The following is a 20,100-nucleotide window of genomic DNA, read 5'->3' on the forward strand; positions in this document are numbered from 1 at the left end:
CATTAAGTAGTTTCCCGTTGCTTTCTACACTATCTACAAAGTAGCTCATACATCACTAGCTGGGTTTTTACAACCCTGAGTTCCCTAATCACCGCAACCTATAGTTGCTCAACCAGTTACAGCTTTTTGATACCGGCAACAGATTGCGTGCATTTCTGTTGCCTCTACTGTTCTGGTGCTTGGAGCTTGACATTTAATAGATGTTAAATGCACTACAATGTATACATTACACGTTAACACCTGCGTCTCTAGCAGGATTTGAACCCACAACCTCTTGTTCAGAAAGCCGTGGCTCAACCCACTACGCCACCAAGCTTATCATTTCATACAAACAAGTAAAATTATTTTTGATTTTGGTCAAAAAAAAATGTAAGATTTTTTGATAACCTTATCAAACTTTAATAGAAGCTTGATTACAATTCTTACAAAAAAGGCAGGTAAGTATCTAAAGTTTTTACAAAAGAGTAGAGTTCTAGATTTTTGGTCATAATCTTGACTATCTTGAGAAAAAAACTGAAAAGTAAAATTTTTCAAAATTTTGGTAAGCAACTAGGTAATTACTTTTTGGAAAATTTGGAACAAAAAAGCAAGGCTTTCTGAAAATGTTGACCAAAGAAAACAGTTTTGTTGTTCAAATTCAGAATAAAGATCACGTTTACACTTCTTTAATTACACTCTTTTTGCTTCAAAACAAGAATTTGTTGTATTACACTCATCAGCGTTAAAACAAGACTTTTGCTTATAACGCGTTTTGGCTTATAATGCTCTTTTTTCCAGTCCCTTGAAGAGCATTATAGAGAGCTTTTACTGTATTATCACAGTTGATGTTATCAATCGCTCAATGTTATGTATTAAAATCATTTGGTCCCGATCTTTTTTATCTAATTAAGCACATAGAAATTCCATCAGTTATTATGATTTAGTGGTCTGCAGGGGCCAGTCTGAAAGCTGGGAACAAGCTCAAATGCAGAACTCAACACAATGCAATACTATGCTATGCCACAAGTTACTCATATAGGATCACTGCATTCATGTTAGGTTGGGCTTGGAATGTTCAGGCACATTTCAGGCTTCAGGCCAGCTAGTCAGGCCACTATGGAGCATCAATTCCAACAGTTACTATAATTGGAGCAACGTATAATGTTATCAATTTTAACTGATTTTACAAAATAGGTTTTTTTGTCGTGTTTTTATGTAATTTTAAAATGTTTTCAACACTTTTTCATCCTGATTGCCTAATTTTTCTGAAATTTCAGAAGTTTTTTCTGATTGACATCATTTGAAATACTTTTGAAGTTTTAACCTATTTTCAACACTTTTTTTTGGAAATTTTTGCAAAATTTTAGATCATTGTAAACACACTTTTTAGAAGTAACGTAGTCGCCCCAATAATCGGCATAGTGCAATCTTTGAAATGTAAAAATCAGACTTTGGCAGCAGATTATGTAGAATGAACAATATATTTTAACAATTTGAATTTTTTTTTGTGTAGAGTAACCATTTCTGTTTCCTAAAAAAAAATTCCAATACGTTTTTGTGATAATAACTATTGAATAATTGAATTTTTATTTTCCATTTCTAAAAATTGTGCTTGTACCTATAATCGACAAAAATGTTCCTATGATCGGCAAAATTGCTCCAGTAATCGGACATGGGAATTTTATGTTCAAGAAGTTTTTGAGCAACTTTTGAGACTTCTGGGGGATATTAGCTGAGTGTCCTTTTTAGCTTTTTTTGTTTGTTCAACATTTTCTTTCGATTTGAGGTTTTCCTCTAATTTTTTCTTCTTTGCTTCCAGCTTATTAGCACCTTTTTTTTTAATCTTTTTTTTTATTTCCGTGTTTTTTTTTTAGCCTCAATTCTGTCCTGTTATTGTTTTCAATTTCTTGAGCTTTTAAAATTTTGATTCTTCTTTTTTTTTATTGTACAAAATCCACTCTTTGGAAGTGGCTTGTGAAGGCAGTTTTTTTTTCATTTTTTTCAAATTTCAATGTAAACTACTGTTCCAGTAATCGGCGTACCAGTCATCGGCAAAAATTTAATCAACTTTATTATTGTAAGTGTTGAGTAAATTTGTGCCGATCACTGGTATACTATTTCATCTCATAAATACAAATCATTTTAAATTTACAGCATTGGAAAAACATTTAATTAACTCCGATTAAATGAATTTCTATTATGAAAACAATGCTCCAATAATCGGCAGTATTCCGATCATTGGGCCAAGCATTTCGTTTCAAGTACTAGTAATCGGCTTTTCATTTTTCGATTATTAATAATAAATGAAGTGTTAATGATGATACGTCAAGTGTAAAATATGTCGAGAAAGGTATGATAATTAGGTAAAAACATAGTTCCAGCTAGAAAATGAATTTACTTCCAATTAAAAACTTCAAAATGCGCGGGCATCAAATTTTCTAATCTCATGAAATCACATAGCAAAATCATATTTCATCACTAGCCATTAAAAAGTGTAATTTTGAAAGACTTGCCCATATCCTGGATCATCCATGCTTGTTTTATTTGATGAAAAAAAGGTTGTAGATTCAGTTACAATATTCCTCACAATGCTGTGGCTGATGCAACAAATTTTATTTTCCAAATTAGAAGTATGCCGATCATTGGGTACACTTTTTGCAGTATCCGATTACCGGAGCGACTACGTTACAACATGTCTGTGAAGCATGCCCAAATAAACAATGTAATTTTTTAAAATTGATTTGTGTTATCAGCCACTTGATGTTATCAAATTGGGCTGGGACAAATGTGATAACATTTAGACGCTTTCACTGTATTGAATGCAGTGGATTTTTCAGCACTTTTGTCTTCTCCATCATGGATGAAACTTCACATCTAATTGCTTGTAGGGCAATTCCGCTTAGCCCATACAGATTATCCAATGGTTTAGTGCAAAAGCAACCTGTCTCCAAACTAAATGCTTCATTCAAGGGTATATCAACTTTACTTGCATGTGCTAAAAACGACTCCAAACAGGGCATGTATATTCCCCCACTGAATAGCACAGGGCTAGGGCAGATGCTCTCATAACTTATGGCTTGACACCCCATCCACTATTTACCACTTTGCAAATTTCATTTTAGTTGCCTCACAATGCCATTTGTAGTTGAAAGACCTGTCTAGGGTTTTTTGAATTTTTCCCCACAATTTTTATCCTGAACATTTGGACGTTTTTTATTGGAAATGTGAATGAAATTGTAACTACTCGTAGCTGAATGTGTTTTCTATGATAGTTATTAAATTGATTAGTAATTTATTATCGCATAAGTACTAATGATTCATGTTTGAAAAATTGTCAAATAGAAATAATTTCTATCATGCCACTTTCGCTCCTGTTGGGAAATGAACGTATCCTGAAATTTTACACATGTCCTTGTTACGAGCCAGTTTAAAATATCCGTTCATACCCCAGGACGCTGACCAAGAATTTTTCAACAACCAGTAGTCTCCTGTTTCATCAGTACCGTAGCCAACTATCAAGAGAGCATGGCCGGCTCTCATGGTAGATCCGCATTTTGGATTCGAAAAAGTGCCTGAAAACGTAGCGCGTGTATTTATTTCTGGTTACTCAGTCATGTCATAACTCATCAGATTTAAAAATAATCTCGAGGTGTACCTGATGTGTAATGTTGTAAGAGGTTAGCGTTATAAATGGCAACGCTGACTGGACCAATTGTACCGACAACTTTTTTCATTATTTCTTCATCAGGCTCGACTGATTCGTAGCCTTTGATGGTGGCTCCTTTGAAGTCTGGTTTATATTGACATTCGCCTTGCTATAAAATTAAAAGATGATTTTGTTCTTCAAAATTACTCACGTGTCCTGGAGATGGGATGGCGTATAATTCTTGATTCTTACCTCGGCTTGATACGGATACGATGATTTCGTTGCAATTCCTTTATTTTCCATCACGTATTGGTACCCGTATTCCATCAAACCGCCTTCACAAGAGTTATCTACCCAGTCGCGTTCACCCACGCAATCTATTAAATTTTGTTCGCTAAGAATCTTCACCTTTTTACTTGCTATGGCAACGTGTGCTTCTATTGCTCCCGCCTAAAAAAATATTTTTCATGGAGTGATTTGATTTTTTACAAAAATACTCGGTGAATCATTTTTTTTTTTTTAATGAAAAAATACGGGATTTCCTCTTATCTGTTCTTTTGAATTTAAATGTTTGGACTGACCAATTTAGGTATTATATTTTTTTTTTCAAACTAACCGTAGAGAACGCCCAACAACTTCCGCATGGACCTTGGTCCTTTACGGGAGTTACTTTTCCTTCTGCAGTCCAATTTTTAGAATCTGGGATACTTTCAGGAAAAACATGTGGGGTGGAGCCAAATCCTTTACGGGTACTTCTAGTATGATTAGTGGGATGCGTTAAGTATATCCTAGAAAACTCTTCCTCAGTCTGAAACAAAGTCATACAGGTGAATAAAGAAAGACCTAATCTGAACGAAAGTGTTCAACATTCTTCGACTATACATGTCAGTCCACCAAGGTTTTGGGACCTCCTAAGGTAGGAACACGTACCAAATCTGAAAACACAGTGGTTCCCAGTTCGTAGGATTCTTTGCCTTTTTTATAACGTTTGTTATGTTCGGCAATTTTGATCTGATTTTCTAAAAATATATTAAATCTTCGTATTTCATCCACCACAGTTTTGTACAGTTTACTGTGCCGAGCCTATAAGTGAACAAAAAATACCATCAGAGTTTTTTTTTTTTTTTTAGGTTTTTCTATGTTTTACAGAATTAGAAAATCTCGTGAGGAAATTAATTTTTAGAGTAATTTACCTTGAAATTATGCCATCTCTGGAAATCGCGTGGTTTTGGTTTAGGAGGCAGGGCATCACAGAGTAAAAATACGTGTACGCAAATTAATGCACATAGAAACAAGATTGTTAACTTTATCATCTTCGGAAGTGTTTTTTTTGAAATAATAGATTTCTGGATTTTTAAAAAGGGAAACTTATTTTTGAGAATTCAGCTGTTTGAAAAATTCTCCTTGCACGTTTGAATTGGCTACCTGCAAAATGTTTATAGGTTAGATCATAGGGGATGGTACGAGTATCTGTATGATTTATGTACAACCATCTGAGCAGATCAATGCAAATCACGTTATTGGAATTCTGAATAAAAGGTATCCAACGTTTATTTTTTCTGGAATTGGTGATATCCAGCAAGAGCATGAAAAAAATCTCTTTGCGAGAAAATATCTGCCAAAATTGAGATTTTAGTCGCATGGATGCTGAATTTGAATATTCATAAAGTAATCATCATGTGAGGCTAAAAATGACACAATGAATCAAAACCGAGAAAAAAAATAAAATAATTGATTGTTAAAATTCTCCAAATTGTAGGAATTAGTTTGCGACGTGTAGCATTTTTGTAATTTCTTGTAACTTTTTTCAAAGTTCAGTGGAGGGGGAAGTTGGAGAGAGGAATCGTAAAAGAGATTGTGCCCAAAAAATAAATGAATATCCGCAATCTCACACCTGAAAACTTGACACGACGTGCTGCTCGTTATTTTTCAAGTTTTGGTATTCTGAACATGTTCAAAAACACTGATGAGGTGAGGGGAGGCTGAAGGGGACGTTCAGAAATGTTGGATTGGGAAAAAATAAGCCAATGTGAGAACTCAGTGTCATTAATCAACGTGTGACTTCAGTTTGAAATTTTTTGGAGTTTTTATGAAGGTTATGAGCCATTGTCAACCCCCCCCCCCTGGAGCAATTGAAATCCTATTTTGAAAATTTGTTGAAAGTAAAAAAGGATCTTGACGGTTATATTTTCAAATTTTGAATTTTGTTTTCAATTTTCATCTTTCAAGTTCTGGTATTCTGGAAAACACTGATGAGGGGAGGGAGGCCGGAGGGGACGTTCAGAAAAGTTGTGGAAAAAATTAGCCAATATGAGAACTCATCAGTGTTATTAATAATCGACGTGTGACTTCAGTTTGAATTTTTTTTCGAATTTTTACGAAGGTTATGGGCACTTGTGTATCCCCCCCTCCGGAGCAATTGAAATCCTATTTTGAAAATTTGTTGAAAAGTGAGTAAAAAAGGCTCTTGAGTGTTATATATTCAAAATTTGAATTTTGTTTTCAAGTTTTATGATTTCTGTTTCTCAATATTCAAGTTGATATTTATTTTAAATCTGTATTCTCTTTACTTATATTTTCTTTGAAAATTCGAGAGCTGTTTTTCTCACGATTCAACTGCAAATTTATATGAAGTTTTTTGAGTATATTCGTGTATTTTGAAAAATTGGTCTCTTGAAGGGAAGGAATGGGGGGGGGGTGGGTGAAAAAATTTCAAACCATTGATAAAAGTAATATTGGTATCGAAACACGAATTTTTTGAAGGTGCTGCTGGTTCTGATTTTGAAAACCATTTTGACCTCAAAATCAATATTGGATGCTTCATTCAAGAGGTGAAGTAAGTGGAGCCCTAAAAATTTTAAAAAATGCACGTTTCGATCACTTTTTAATCCTTAAAACCAAAACTCAGCTCCCCAAGGTGGCTTTTGCCCAAAATTTTTAAACTTTGGATTGATTGAGTAAAGTTGAAAATTTTTCTAAATAAGGAGGCTTCAGGCAGAGAAATTTTTGAATCAGACAAAGCTTAATAATGTAGGAAAAACTTGCAAAATTTATCACCTGTAAGTATAAATTTTGAGTCCTAAAATGCATTTATCATTTTTTTTTTGGTAAATTTTTATAACATAAAAGGGCCAAAAATGTGAAAAAATCAAAATGTTACGAAATTTGCCCAGAAAGCTGAAATTTGGCGTATTTTTGATCTGTCAAATCGATTGGAAACCGTTTCGAACCGTTTAGAGTAGTTCTGGAGCCTCCAGCAAATTTTTAAAATTCCAAAAATCTGCCAAAAAGAACTTTACATCCTTTAAACCTACTTTTTTCATGTAAGTGACCCATTTGATTAATTGCGCATTAATTTTTCAAAATCTATTTCTGCTGATTCAGAACCTAAATTTTTCAAATTTTTTAGCTATGAACTCGCTGGAGAAATACGAATCAGAATAGCTAAGAACCAATTTTGAAAATACGGTCTGTATAATTGGCCCAGCAGGTCCACTTTACAAGCACTAATCGCCTTCTCATGTTCTGAAGTTCATTTGTGCAGTTTTTATGTCATTTTTTGAAAAGCTGGAATTTCCAAAATGTTCCTGGAGACAAGAGAACGACTTGGAACCTTTTAAAATTAGGGCATAAAGTAAATTTTGGCTTCTCAACTTCATCAGGTAAAGTTTTGTGAAAATTTTCACTTTCAAAAATTTGCTGACCGGAGGCTTCAGATCAGGTAGGTAATCAAAACTGTTCGAAACCCAAGTTCAACCGAATTGGTCAATTTGATGTAATTTTTATTTTTTCAAATTTTCGTTCCAAAGTTTTGATTTTCCAATATTTATTTAAAAAGTAATAATAATATCCTTGAACACCCGAAATTTTAGCAGGTGACATATTTTGCATTCACTTCCGATTTAGCTTTGAGAAAAAATTCAGACATTTGGTTTCAAAAAAATTGTCCAATGCTGGAAATTTCATCTTTCATTAGGGTTTTTTTTGATATTATTAATTTTCATTTTTCAGAATAAAAGATGTTTTCGTCAATTTAACTATTTCAAGTTGTTTATGATTTTTCAAAGGTTTGCTCATTTTTCACATCGACAGGTATTTTTCCTCTGTTTTCCTTTGATAAAAAATTCACCCAATTTTATTTCCAATACGATTCTTATAAGCTTATTTTCGTACTTATTAATTTTTAAAAGGTTTATTTCAAGCTAATGAAACGTTAAACCAGCTTCGAGGTTGTCGCTAGTTCTTGTATCTAATTTTAAAACATCAGATCTCGATAAGGATTTTTTTTTTGTACCATGCCTAAAAGATTTTATTATCGCATCACAATTCGCCATGTGAGGTAATGATAGTAAAAAAAAAAAATAGTCATTTTTAAAAATCGAAATGCGAATGATTCAGCATACAGCGTTACGATATCAGTACTAATAATCTAGACAGGACAATGCCCGATGATAAGTAGCCCAATCGTGTATCCGTTTGCTCATCTTTGACAAACGAATACCTACGAATGTGATCAAATTCAACGCAAATACTCATATTCATACTACCGGATAATCATTGCCTTTATCACAATACCAAATAACAATACCTTCCTTCTTCAGTTAATAGTATTCTGTAATATAAAATGAGTCAGTATAATTCAGTATAATAAATTCGCCTCTTAAAAATCGTATTCCTGTGCTAAAATTTCACGCTGTATACTTTTAAAAAAAAATTTCTCTGTTGCTCGAAAATAACACGTATCTACAATAAAACTAGAAGAGAAAAAAAATCATAAACTGGCGAACCGATAATAGGAGGTTCTTATTTACACGAAATCCGCCTTAATTTATAGCCAAGCTGGAAGACTGTTTTCACGGCTGGCCGCCGTCAAAACCAGGGGTTAGAATTTTCTCCTGTACAGATGGTCGGATGATAATTACAGGCGATTTCTCGACAAATGTCAGACGTTATAGTGAATTGTTATACGCTGCTTAATACTTCTCTAATTTTTTTTCTCCAAACGTTGCTAGTGTGTGGAGAAAAATACATCGGAATTAGTTGCGTATAGAAAAGACGGACAAAACATTAGGTTGGTTATTTCTTTTTTTCATTTCGAAACAAAATACAACTTCGTTATTTGAACCTACGAGTGGAGTATTATAGGCTCGTGTTTTCAATAATAAAACGAATAATATGTAGTATGACTCGGTTTCCGGCGTACCGAGGAACACATAGTTGCCAAATTTTTAACGTGTAAATCAAGGCGATTGTGTGGCTGCTTTTATTCTTGATGGAAAAAATTTCTCGGTTCGAAAAATGTTGCATGTATTATTCGGCTGATGGATTGAGGCAACTTTTGAGATCTTTTTTTGTTCAATGATTTCAAACTTTGTGATTTTGACGTCTCAAATTCATTTTCGGGATGATTTTTTCTCTCGAGATTGAAATGTTTCTTTCAATATGGGAGCAAAATTTATGATTTCTTCAATTTATTTGATCGGATTCAGCCCTCAGAGCCTTCTTCTGGATTTTTTTTTTGCATTAAGAATCAGAAAAATGAGTCTTCATGGAGATGAAGACCAGATCAATGTTTTTTCAGATTATCAAATTAAGCATAAAAATCATTTTTGGGATTCCACAAATCTGAAAATTTTCAAAATGGCTTCTATTGCCTCTAATTTAAAATGAAAGTGTTTTTGGGTCGGTCAAAATTTTTTTTGCAAATCCCCCCCCCCCCCACTCTACAAAAATATCACATTGAAACATTTTATTAGGTATCTGAGGGTTTTTTGGTTGAAGAAAACTGAATACGAACCCTGAATGCATGCTTTTTGGAGGGGGAGGGGGAGTGAGGAACTCTAAAAGAATATCTGTCCAAAACTCACCTTTACATCTTTAATTTCATTTGTACATAATTTATCCTGATGTTCGATGGCTCGAACGAACACAAAGGACATATGCTGTCCATTCGGATTAAAGAATAATTTACATACATAGATGAAAAAAGGTTATCGCGAGCAAGAGACACTGGCTAATTTAGATGACAGCTGAGACGATGCCGGTGGTACAGTGGCGATGGTGTTGACCATACCGAGAAAAAAAAGGGGGGTAGATTAGTATCTCTCTCTGGAAGGCACACGACCATGAAGACGTCATCAAAGAGAAGAGGGACAAGCTCGAGCTGATTAGTGTGTTTGAAAAATAACCATAACCTGTAATTACTCACGCCGAGTAATTCGTAATACGCGGTGAATTGCTGGAGACAGAAGTTTGCCAACGTTAAACATGAGGGTAAACATCGATCTGCTCATTTTCAAACGTGTGTATTACCATAAACTGGCGAATTTCGATAAAACTACCCAACATTTACCTATATTACCTACATATAAATACCTACTGTACTGGTATGTTATATACGTATGTAGTCGTATATGTATAGTCGATTTACCATGTACAAAACAGAAGGCAATAAGCGATAAACAAGCTAAAAATTAACCATTCTAATTAATTCGCTTTTCGACCCAAACAACGAACGCGACCGACCTAACACTCACATACGCGGAATTATATTGTATGGTACTTCAATAATCGCGTTATATCGTCTCGACGACCGTCAAATACCGAAACCTAATTTTCGCAGTCGTGTTGAATGTATAATGAGTAATGGGCAATTTGAGAATTTTATTTATCGAAAAATTGTCAAAGTATTGATGATTGCGTAAGCTGAAATTTTATATTTTTCAGATTGAAAATTAATTATACCTCCTTTTCCTCTCTTCATGAAACATACGGATCCAATTCCAAAAATACATATAAGATTTCAGGTTACGAAATCAACGCTGTGAAAAATTATTTTTAATGTAAATTAATGAATTTCAGTATGTACTTGGTGCGAATTTTATTGCAGTTTACGTAAAATATTTTTTTTATTCAGTATTTCCTAAATTTTTGATAAGAAATGCAACAGGTTTGTCGTTCGTGGAAAAATCTTCAAGCCGTGCATGCGCTTTTAAGAGAATAATTGTAAAAAGAAATACTTTTGAGAGAAACTTTTAATAGGTATGGGCTAAAACTGTCAATAACGTTTTGAAATTGCTTTAAAAAATAACGTGAATAAAAATAACGGATAATCATGTTACTTACTTGTATCAGTGTATCACTAATTCATAATTGGGTAGTTAACAATGTTAACATATTCGGAAATTCCGCACATTTTCTCGTTTCAAGCGATTTTAGCGTATCCATATTCACCCCAATCCGTACCCCAAGAATTCTTCACTAGCCAGTAGGGATGCCCATTTTCTACTCCATAACCAACTATCACAAGAACGTGATGGTTTGGTCCTTCCACATAATGACAATTTTCTTTTCTGAAAATACCTGAAAATACAGTGCAGAACTGCAGACATATTGCTTTCAAGTTCAAATTAAATTGGCTTAAAAATCAAGTTGTATATGAGTTTGACAATGAGTGAGGGGCGAGTATTTCGGGATCCGTTTGTTTCGCCGCCATGGTGAAAGATTACTTAATGATGAAAATGAAATTATGTTTGAGAAAATTATGAGTACGTAGACGGAGCATTCTAGAACTACTGAGACCAAGGCCATAACACATCAAAAAAATGCATATATACTCGTATTTCAAAAAAAAATTTAACTTCCCCCTGACCCTGTCCTGTGCACAAATTTTGGCGAGTCTATAACTTCGCGAACGTGTTTGAGGAGATTTTAAAGTCGACCTGTATGAAAATCGCCATATCTCAGTAGAACAATGGCCTTGAAGACATTTTTTTCACCTCAGAAAATGGTGCAACTCTAATCAAACACACCACGACGAACTAATCTTCCTATAATATGTATGTGGCCTCGAAGTAGTCCAGGAAAGTTTCAAGGGACAATGGAAACATTTAGGCTTTTCTCGATTACTTGAGACATGTTTTTGAATATTTTGGGTCGGTCAGATGGAATAAGCAGCCATTGATTTGAACACTTCCCTTACAGACCTGCACTACTGCCTTCATTACAGAACATCTCTCATTCACCACGTACTTACTTATCTATGTATGAAGAGTGGTTTTCCAAAAAGCGATAAGTCAAAAATCATGATTTTGAGATAAATGACGTTTTTAGTGCCCATTTGAAGCCATGATGCACTTGGACTGTGCAACATGTCCTGCATGTTGCATTAGGTCTACCTCAACACGTACATGTTGGTTTCGCGGTGTAACTCGAGTTTGCCGCGCTTCTGTGGCAGAAAAAGTAAACTGAATTATCGCCTTTTGGAAAAACGATTTTTCAGTTTTTCATTTATATGATAAAACCAGTGGTGCAAATCGATGTAAGTAAGTCAACTGTAAATCACGATACAAAAGTAGAAGACCAAAAAAAATTGATTAAGTACAAAAAATTTAACCTGTATTTTTAACAAAAATTATCGATTTTGGCAATCAAATAAAAACAAAAAGTACCTATATTACGGTACTATCCAAGTATTAAAAAAAAAATTTCACAGCTCTACTTCAACGAACACAAAGTATTACAGTAGGTACAAAAAATTTAGCCTATATTTTTAATACCAAATTCAAACGTTCACTGGATAAATTGTGACTTATCGCATTTTAGAAAAACAATTGCAGTCTGCAACTTACGGAAAAGCAGGATTGCGCGTAAATAAATAGGTATTTTGGGTAGGTTAGTCATGTGAGGAAGAATAACTGCAGCCGATGTCATTCACTTGTCTCGCGGATTCCTGTTCCAAAAAATTATGTATTAAATTCATATTGATGAAATGTGAAAACTTTGATAAAATTACACAACGATTCCACTTAGTTTCAAATTAACGTCTTCCGAACAATCATTTTTCACTACTGAATGAATTGCAGCGAATGCCCAATCTTTTACTCAACTTCTCACTTAAGAAATTGCGCATAGATATGTTTGCAAGAGAACAGTTTCCTGTATCACCCATACAACCACAATACAATCGCTGTTCGAATATTTCAAACACCATTGTTCGTGCACCGGCTGATTATTAGAGTGATAAGAACAATGGTAAACTCTATCTACTAATCTAGGAACCTAAACCTTTGTATCTATCTACTATCTTTGTTCCTATTCATGTTCTTTTAACGATGAAGCAGTGCAAAATCCACAACCGATTCTCTTTTAACATCTGAATTTGGAAATTTACACTCCTTTATAATGATGCATGCGGGGAAAAAACTATTTCTGCGTAGGTGGTCTTCTTTTGTGAAAATTTTAGAAAATAAGAATTAGCAGAGAAGAATTTGAATTTCAACTTTCAACTGTATGATTTGTTTACTTACGAGTATAAGGACGCCCTGCGTCACCCCCCTTCATTCAACACATGAGTAGGTCCTCATTCTGGTCCAGGCACCCAGACCCACTCAAAATGGAAATCCGTCAGAAACACTGAATGGTGATAGGAAAAGGGAGAGAAGTACACCGACCTGCAGCCTAATTAAGTATGGATATTATAATTGTCTCTAAAAACACTTTCCTTATTCATGTCATCTACATGTCTTGCACGTAACAATTGAGGCATTAAATAGGTGAGATACAACCTATAGAACACAATGGAGTGAAAAACTCAATTTTCAAAAAAATTGACTTATCCACTTTTGGAAAACCGCCCTTAGTATGTACTTACTTCATATTCAGTTAATTTCATGTATGAACATATGCATGTATATTACATATCTATGTACTTACCATTCACCTGCATTTCATGTGTGAACATATGTGTATTACGTAATATATCACCGTGGCGGCAAAGTGAACGCTTTTTCAAAAATGACCTTTTTATTTTCAGGGACGGTGAAACGTTGCGGCAAAACAACATGTACCCGAGTATTTCATCTAACTGGAAAATTTTGGGATAGGGCGCAGGGAAATCAGGAGATCGGCTGAAAATGCACCACTATGCCAAATTTCTTGTTGATGAATTTGAATTTTTTTTTAGAGATTTTAAAACATAAGGAAAAAAAGAATAATTTCATTAAAATGATGTCATCGTGTTCATCATGGTCGCTTTTACATTACACAAGCTAGTATGTGCATCAACAAGAACTTGCACTGGAATCAAAGCGAAAATATAATAATCAGATCAGAGTATTCTGAGAATAAGTGCAGTATTGAGCAAGGAATGAAACTGACAACCTGGATTTGAATGGGACCGCAATTTTTGGAAAGAGCGTGGTCTAAAACCCCCATAACCAAATTTTCAGCTGTCCAACTTCATATCTTGATATTTGGCAGACGTTTGAAAATTCAAAATAGACTGTTTATGGTAATTAATGCTTATGGGCTGTTGAGACAACTTCTACGAATTAAGTTGAGATCTGTTTGAAAAAGTAGTTTCTGAAGTATGGAAATCCGAGCAGAATCATCACAGACCAGGGATCCTGTTTCACATTGTTGCAGTATAAGACATTTTGTCGCGAACAAAGTACATATAATTCTGCACCAAGTAGCCATTCAACATCTGTGAGCCAACAGACAAGTTGAAAGAATCAATCTTATTATCAATGTACAATTGATAATTTATGCGTTGAAGTCCATTGAAAAAACGGAAAATTGGGACCGTTTTGTACCCAAAATTGAAAGAAACATCAAAGTTTTGATTAACCGATCCACTGGCAGAACACCGTTCGAGCTTCTCCATGGATACCCGCTGAGATTTTCCGATTCACCTCTACATCGAGTAATTGAAAAATCCCAAGCTGTCAAAGATATGGAAGTAATGCGAGAGTTTGCTTGCGACCATATTGCCGAAAATCAGTAGAAAATGAAAACCAAATTCAATCAGAAACACACCATTGGAGATAAACTTTGCACTGGAGAAATTGTTTTTGTAAAGTGAAATTACAGCCATGATACAGAGGTCCGATGGTTGTAGTTAAAAATGTCGCTGGAGACATCTATTGTATCCAGGACTTACGCCGTGAAGGAACTGAACAAGGAGTAGTTGATCTGCACATCTTGCAAATCCACCCTTATTGGAAAGTCGAAGAAATTGATACCAAAATCAGTACTGGTAACGAGGACGTCACCAATGCCCAGGATGGCCAAATGTAGCAAATTTTATGATACGAGTCCATCACACTTCACCATTTGTTATTTGGCTTTCTGCACTTAACTCAGTGTTTGGAAAGCAAAACATCGACCTTGAAGAGAACACATTAGCAACATGTGTTGCTTCTTAGAGTCTTATGCTAGAGTTAGAAGAGCTAAGATGTCTGTCTGTATTAATTAACCGAATATCAGATTAATTATAAGTGTTATTGTTTTATTTGTTGATAAAAACATTCAAAAAGTCCATTTCCACTGTTAATTACGAGTTATTCCTTACAAATCCTTAATTTTAATATGCTGAGTCAATTTGAAGTGGTTTTAAGTCATGTTAAAGTTTCCAGAAACTTTTCAGAAATTCTAGTTTTTGAAAAACCTCCAAAACCTGTCTAAACCTTGCCCTGTTAGTAACGCAGTTAATCGATTACTCACCATTTTTCCAAAATTGGTCTTTGCTAGTTTGCAACCAATATGTTTCATAGTTTCAATTAGTAAATCGCTAAAAAAATATACAGTCCTCGAACCTGCATAAATCTATTGTGGAGGGGGGAGTGGTAAGTCAGATATTCTTGCATCCAAGCTACCACTATAAAAAATAGATAACCCGAATAAAATTCTTTCTGTGATCTTGAAACAAACTCTATATCAAATATATCCTTGCTCCTCTCTTGCATCCGGTCACTAATCGAGTTGTCGTAATAGCCCTATATTTCTTTGTGAAAAAAAAACCGGGTCAAAAAAATCTCATCTGTTTGATTTGGTAAAACTTTTAAAGAGAATTGCTTCGCGACCAAACGCGAACTGCGAAAGATAAATATAAAAGAAGGATAAAAAAAAGGCAGGCGACGTACCGGACGTTCTAAATTGGATGACAAATTCTGTGTAAGTTGGAAAATAGGTATAGAATAGTGGACAAGATTACGCAGGGTGATTTTTATTAATGGGACATTTTTACGATGTACGGAAGTATACAACAGAGATACACAGATTACTCGGAATGGCGATTTTTTTGCGCTATGCTTTTTTCCAGTGAATTAAAACAACGTTTTTTGTTTTTTTTTTTCGTGTCGTTCTTTTTCTAGAACACGCGAGAGCGGGATTTTTTTTTACTAAAAAAGAAACATACACGATGGTGTTTTTTTGTCGCTGTTGTTTTCTCTTTTGCGAGTCTTTATACTCGCGACATCGATAGCCGGTTTTATTTTTCGATATAAATTTATTTAACGATAAATTCTCAACCATCCGATTGTTAAATAAAATATCCTCGGATGGTGTTTTTTAAAAAGCTTCCGAACAGTACACATACGTACATTACATACGCGAGCAGGTGATAAAAACGTTGATATATACGAGGAACTTGCCATCCGCCCGCTTTTCTTTAGATACTCGATTAAGTGGAAATTTTTACGTATATCGATTGGAAATCGATGTTTTGTGTCGCGAAATTACCAAAAGGGTATCGTTTCTCGCGCCTTACCGCGCTAAATAACCGCGCCACAGACGAGCGCGCGTATATGGCTTTTTATAACTCGTAAAAAATGCAATGATGTCATGTTAAGAATCGTACCACCGCCGTATTCACCCTGTCTGGCGTACTAAACCACAAAGAATATCATCTAAAAAGCAATTCCCAAGCGGTGTGTCAAAAAATTTATACGACAAAAACATTTCCACTCGGTGGGGGGTTTTTAGTTGATTTTTTCACCCCTTCGCGACGTGTTAGTCTTATAGCAGCTCGAGTTCGGTTCTATTTCTTTGCTCTTTTTTCTTCTCTCGGTGTGTATGTCGATCTCGGTGTGTGTTTTTTTTCGAATAGAGCGAATAAGCGCGCGAATTTCGTGTAATTTTCTCGAAACGTGTCGCACGTTATATTTATACATAAGTGGATTCAATTTATACGTGCGAAGATGAGTTTTACTCGTCGAGGGTGGTTTTTCTAGATGCAGGAAAAGAAGCGGAGGGGTGTTTTGATGAAATTTCATTGCGATTAAATATTCAGCGGAGGAGAGTGATTGTTTTATGGCTAACGGAGTTATCGGCGAATCGAATTGAATATTGTATGAGTTCGTACTCGAATACGAGTTCTGTAATGTCGAAATGATTGTCATTTTTGAATTCAGCGATATGAAAACCCATGGAATTGATATACATGACGAGGTTTTATCTTATGTTAGCCCCCTCCCCCCACCAAGCTTTTCAAAAATGCCCCCTACTTCCAAAAATCAGAATTTAGGTGATTTCAATTATATTTTTTGACTTTATTCACAGCACATTACTCGCAATCAGATTCAGCTGTAGGAATCATGATAATCTGTACAGTTTTCGTCTGATGAAAACATATTATTATTGAAATTGTGGGGGGGGGGCAGAAGGCATTCGTAGGAATTTGTAGTATGGTACTATTTAGTACAGTTACTTTGTAATGTGTGAAACATCCCATATTTGAATTTGGCAATATGAGAAACCATGGACTTGATATGTATGATGATTTTTCATCGTACACCCCCCCCCTCGTTCCTCAATATTGCTACCCACTTCATGATATCAGAATTTAGATGATTTTTAGATTTTTTTCCCGTCTCATTCACAGCTTTACTTGGATTGGACTACTTGGGATAGTGATTTTTATACCACTGTATAATATATCTGACGAAATGTAATTCCCCTGATGACGATGAGAGGAGGAGGAGATGAGGGGGAGGTGTGAAGAGCGTTGATGGAAGTTTGAAGTATGACGTATGGCATGAGTTTAAATTGAGTTGATACTCGATTATCGTATCTTTAAAATTGAAACTGTTGCCATTTTTGAATTCAACGGTACAAAATCCTATGAAATTGATATATTATGGCATTTTTTAATTGTATGATAGCCCCTCTCACTGTCCACTCCTCAAAATTGCTCCTCCATTTCGTAAAATCAGAATTCAGTTGATCGAAGTTGTACTTTATTGGCCTCATATACAACGATGTTCAAATTCACTTCAGCTGCTCGTGAGCATAATAATTCACATGTTTAATCAAATAACGAAATTCCATTTTATGGGTAGAGGTGGGGGACTGATAAGAGTGTGAATTTGAAAAAATGATAAAAAGTCGTCATGTATATCGTTTCCAAGGTTTTCGATAAGCCTGATTTCGAATTCAATGTCAGATCTGCGTTTTGAGGCGTATTTAATTCGCATAATATACCATAAAGTATTTTTAAAAGTTGGTTTCAGTCTTAAAAAATGTGAGTTTGAAGTTATTGTTGATGATATTTGAGTCAGATGCGGATGTTATATTTTTTCGAAAGCTGTTTCAATATTGATAATTCCTTGGTCCTCATTAATTTTTTTGAATTGTAAGTAGATTCGAATTCTGCGGACTCAAATGCGAATGTTTTGAAACTAATCGACTCACCTGGAGTTGAAATGGAAAATTATCAGTTGAAATTGTGTGATAACTCGAGCACAGTTCCCTTAGCATACAAATTGTCAGAATCGAGTTCAGTGGTATGAAAAACCATGAAATCGATATAAATAATGGTTTTTTATCATTTTTTCCCGGCGGAGCTTGGGAAGGGAGGGGAGGAGATGGGGCTGATTTCGAAAAATTGATAAAAAATCGTCATGCATATCGTTTGTTTGGTTTTTAAAGATGTTAATTTCGAATCTGGGGCCATTTTTCGGTTTCGGTGGGTTTTAGATTTTACAAGTGGGAGGAGAAGCAAGGGGAGGGTGTTTGGGAGGTGGATGGGAGGGGGTAAATGCAAAAAATTGATAAAAATCGCCATGCATGCCGTTTGTATGTTTTTTTAAGGTACTACGAGTAATTTAAAATTTGTGGTCATTTTCCGGCTTCGGTGCGTTTTAGATTTTTGAAGAGGTGGAAGTGGTGGGGGAATGAGGGGGAAATGCAAAAAAAATAAGAAAATTCGTCACTAACAACGTTTGTTTGGTTTTCAAAGGTGATAATTTTGAATCTGAAGGTTATTTTTTATTTTCGGTGCATTTCGGACTTTTGAAGGGGGAGATGAAGTGGTGGGGAAGAGAGCGGGCAAATGCGAAAAATTGATAAAAACTGTCATGCATATGGTTTGTATGGTTTTCTGAGATGCTAATTTCAAATCCAGAGTCGTTTTTCAGTTTCGGTGCGTTTTGATTTTTGAAATGTGGGTAGAAGGGGGGAGAGGGGGCAAATGCAAAAAATTGATAAAAAACCGTCCCGCATATCGTTTGTATGGTTTTCCACGATGCTGATTTCGAATCTGGGGTCACTTTACAGTTTCAGTGCATTTTTCTCACGATATGCAGCTTCAGGATGTTTCAAAAATCAGCCAGGAGCCCCATTATAGGAATACAATATCAAAAATTACGCCAGTAGCGAATTGCGAGGTAAGAAATTCTTACCAAATATCGTTTCTGATCGATTCTCGACTATACGTACATATAAGGCAACGTATTTATGTAGGTACGTGATACGTCTACGTAAGTTTGAAAGTTACACACATACACATGATTGTGGTAGAAAGCAGCCGACGAAAATGCGTCTCACAAATTAAACACTCCGGTGTGTGCGATAACTTTGGCACAATTTCCGATCCGCCGAGTTTAGTGAAATTACCCGTCGAATACTTTGATCACTTTTACACGCGGATGTATATTTATGCCGAAGTCGCAGCTCGCAGTCGCGTTCGAGGGAAAAACGTTTTACCGTATAGAATTTTATGTATAGGTATATAGACGACGAAAGTACCTGTAGTATAATATGAAGGTATAATATAGGTATATACGAATTGAGACGAGTACCTACTCTGTGCGAGTATAGTGTGGTGCTATAAATATAGATATATTGTAGGCAAAAAGCAAGGCGAAATAAATTTTTATCGAGCAACATTGCCACAAGTAAATAAGCGACAAACAATAGATTTTTGCATATTTATGAGAGGTATCACCTTTTGGAATTTTCGTCTGTGTGTAAAAGGATGGAAAACGCCGAGAGGGATTCATTTGATGGAAAATTTCCTGTAAGAACCCCTTTTGAAAATTATAATTACTTTTTAATGTTGCTTATTGCGAAAACGACGACGACGACGATGACGATGACGATACCGGCAAGACAGCGAAAAAGTGAATTCGGGCGTTTTTCAATTATGCACATTTTCTACTCGTACATACAGCAAACTTGCTAAGTAGGTATATGGTGCGTTTGTGCTCGAGAAACACGTTTATGAGTGTTTTTCCTCGCAGACGAGACGCGACAACACCGATGGTGAAATTTATCAGGTCGAGTTGTTTCATTTCACGTTTTAAAATCAAGGCCTACCATTTTGAGAATGTTTTGGAGCAAAAAATTGCCTTCGAGGGATTCGAGATATGGAGTAATTTTTTTGAACAGCCTACTCTGAAATTTCGATTAGAATA

The 20,100-nt window shown here is 35.2% G+C and overlaps 2 protein-coding genes across 7 annotated transcripts in view; one reads left to right on the plus strand and one right to left on the minus strand.

Moving 5' to 3' along the window:
* Positions 1-20,100, plus strand: part of LOC135846515 (uncharacterized) — a 540,933-nt gene that overhangs the window by 65,377 nt on the left and 455,456 nt on the right. The gene's annotated exons all lie outside the window — the stretch shown is intronic.
* Positions 3,252-10,262, minus strand: LOC135847419 (procathepsin L-like). Of its 6 annotated transcripts, none has more exons than XM_065366934.1 (7): positions 10,056-10,262; positions 4,819-5,050; positions 4,556-4,708; positions 4,242-4,433; positions 3,878-4,075; positions 3,635-3,794; positions 3,252-3,551 (listed from the first exon to the last, which is right to left on the minus strand). In XM_065366934.1, the coding sequence occupies exons 2-7, from the start codon at positions 4,936-4,938 to the stop codon at positions 3,334-3,336; spliced, it is 1,041 nt and encodes a 346-aa protein (XP_065223006.1). In that variant the 5' UTR covers positions 4,939-5,050; positions 10,056-10,262; the 3' UTR covers positions 3,252-3,333. The 6 variants fall into 6 exon arrangements, with proteins under 6 accessions (XP_065223006.1, XP_065223005.1, XP_065223007.1 ...); XM_065366933.1 differs by having other exon boundaries at positions 4,819-5,046; positions 10,001-10,262; XM_065366935.1 differs by having other exon boundaries at positions 10,001-10,262.

The sequence above is a fragment of the Planococcus citri genome, chromosome 5 (genome assembly GCF_950023065.1).
Source record: "Planococcus citri chromosome 5, ihPlaCitr1.1, whole genome shotgun sequence".
In the NCBI taxonomy this organism is placed as follows: Eukaryota; Metazoa; Arthropoda; class Insecta; order Hemiptera; family Pseudococcidae; genus Planococcus; species Planococcus citri.

Bases quoted from the DNA above. Each gene is read 5' to 3' on its own strand.
- LOC135847419 (XM_065366934.1), bottom strand. From the start codon at position 4,938: ATGATAAAGTTAACAATCTTGTTTCTATGTGCATTAATTTGCGTACAC. The intron at 4,076-4,241 runs GTTAGTTTGAAA...ATATTTTTTTAG, and splicing joins GTTGTTGGGCGTTCTCTACG to GCGGGAGCAATAGAAGCACA. The intron at 3,795-3,877 runs GTAAGAATCAAG...TTAATTTTATAG, and splicing joins CGTATCCGTATCAAGCCGAG to CAAGGCGAATGTCAATATAA.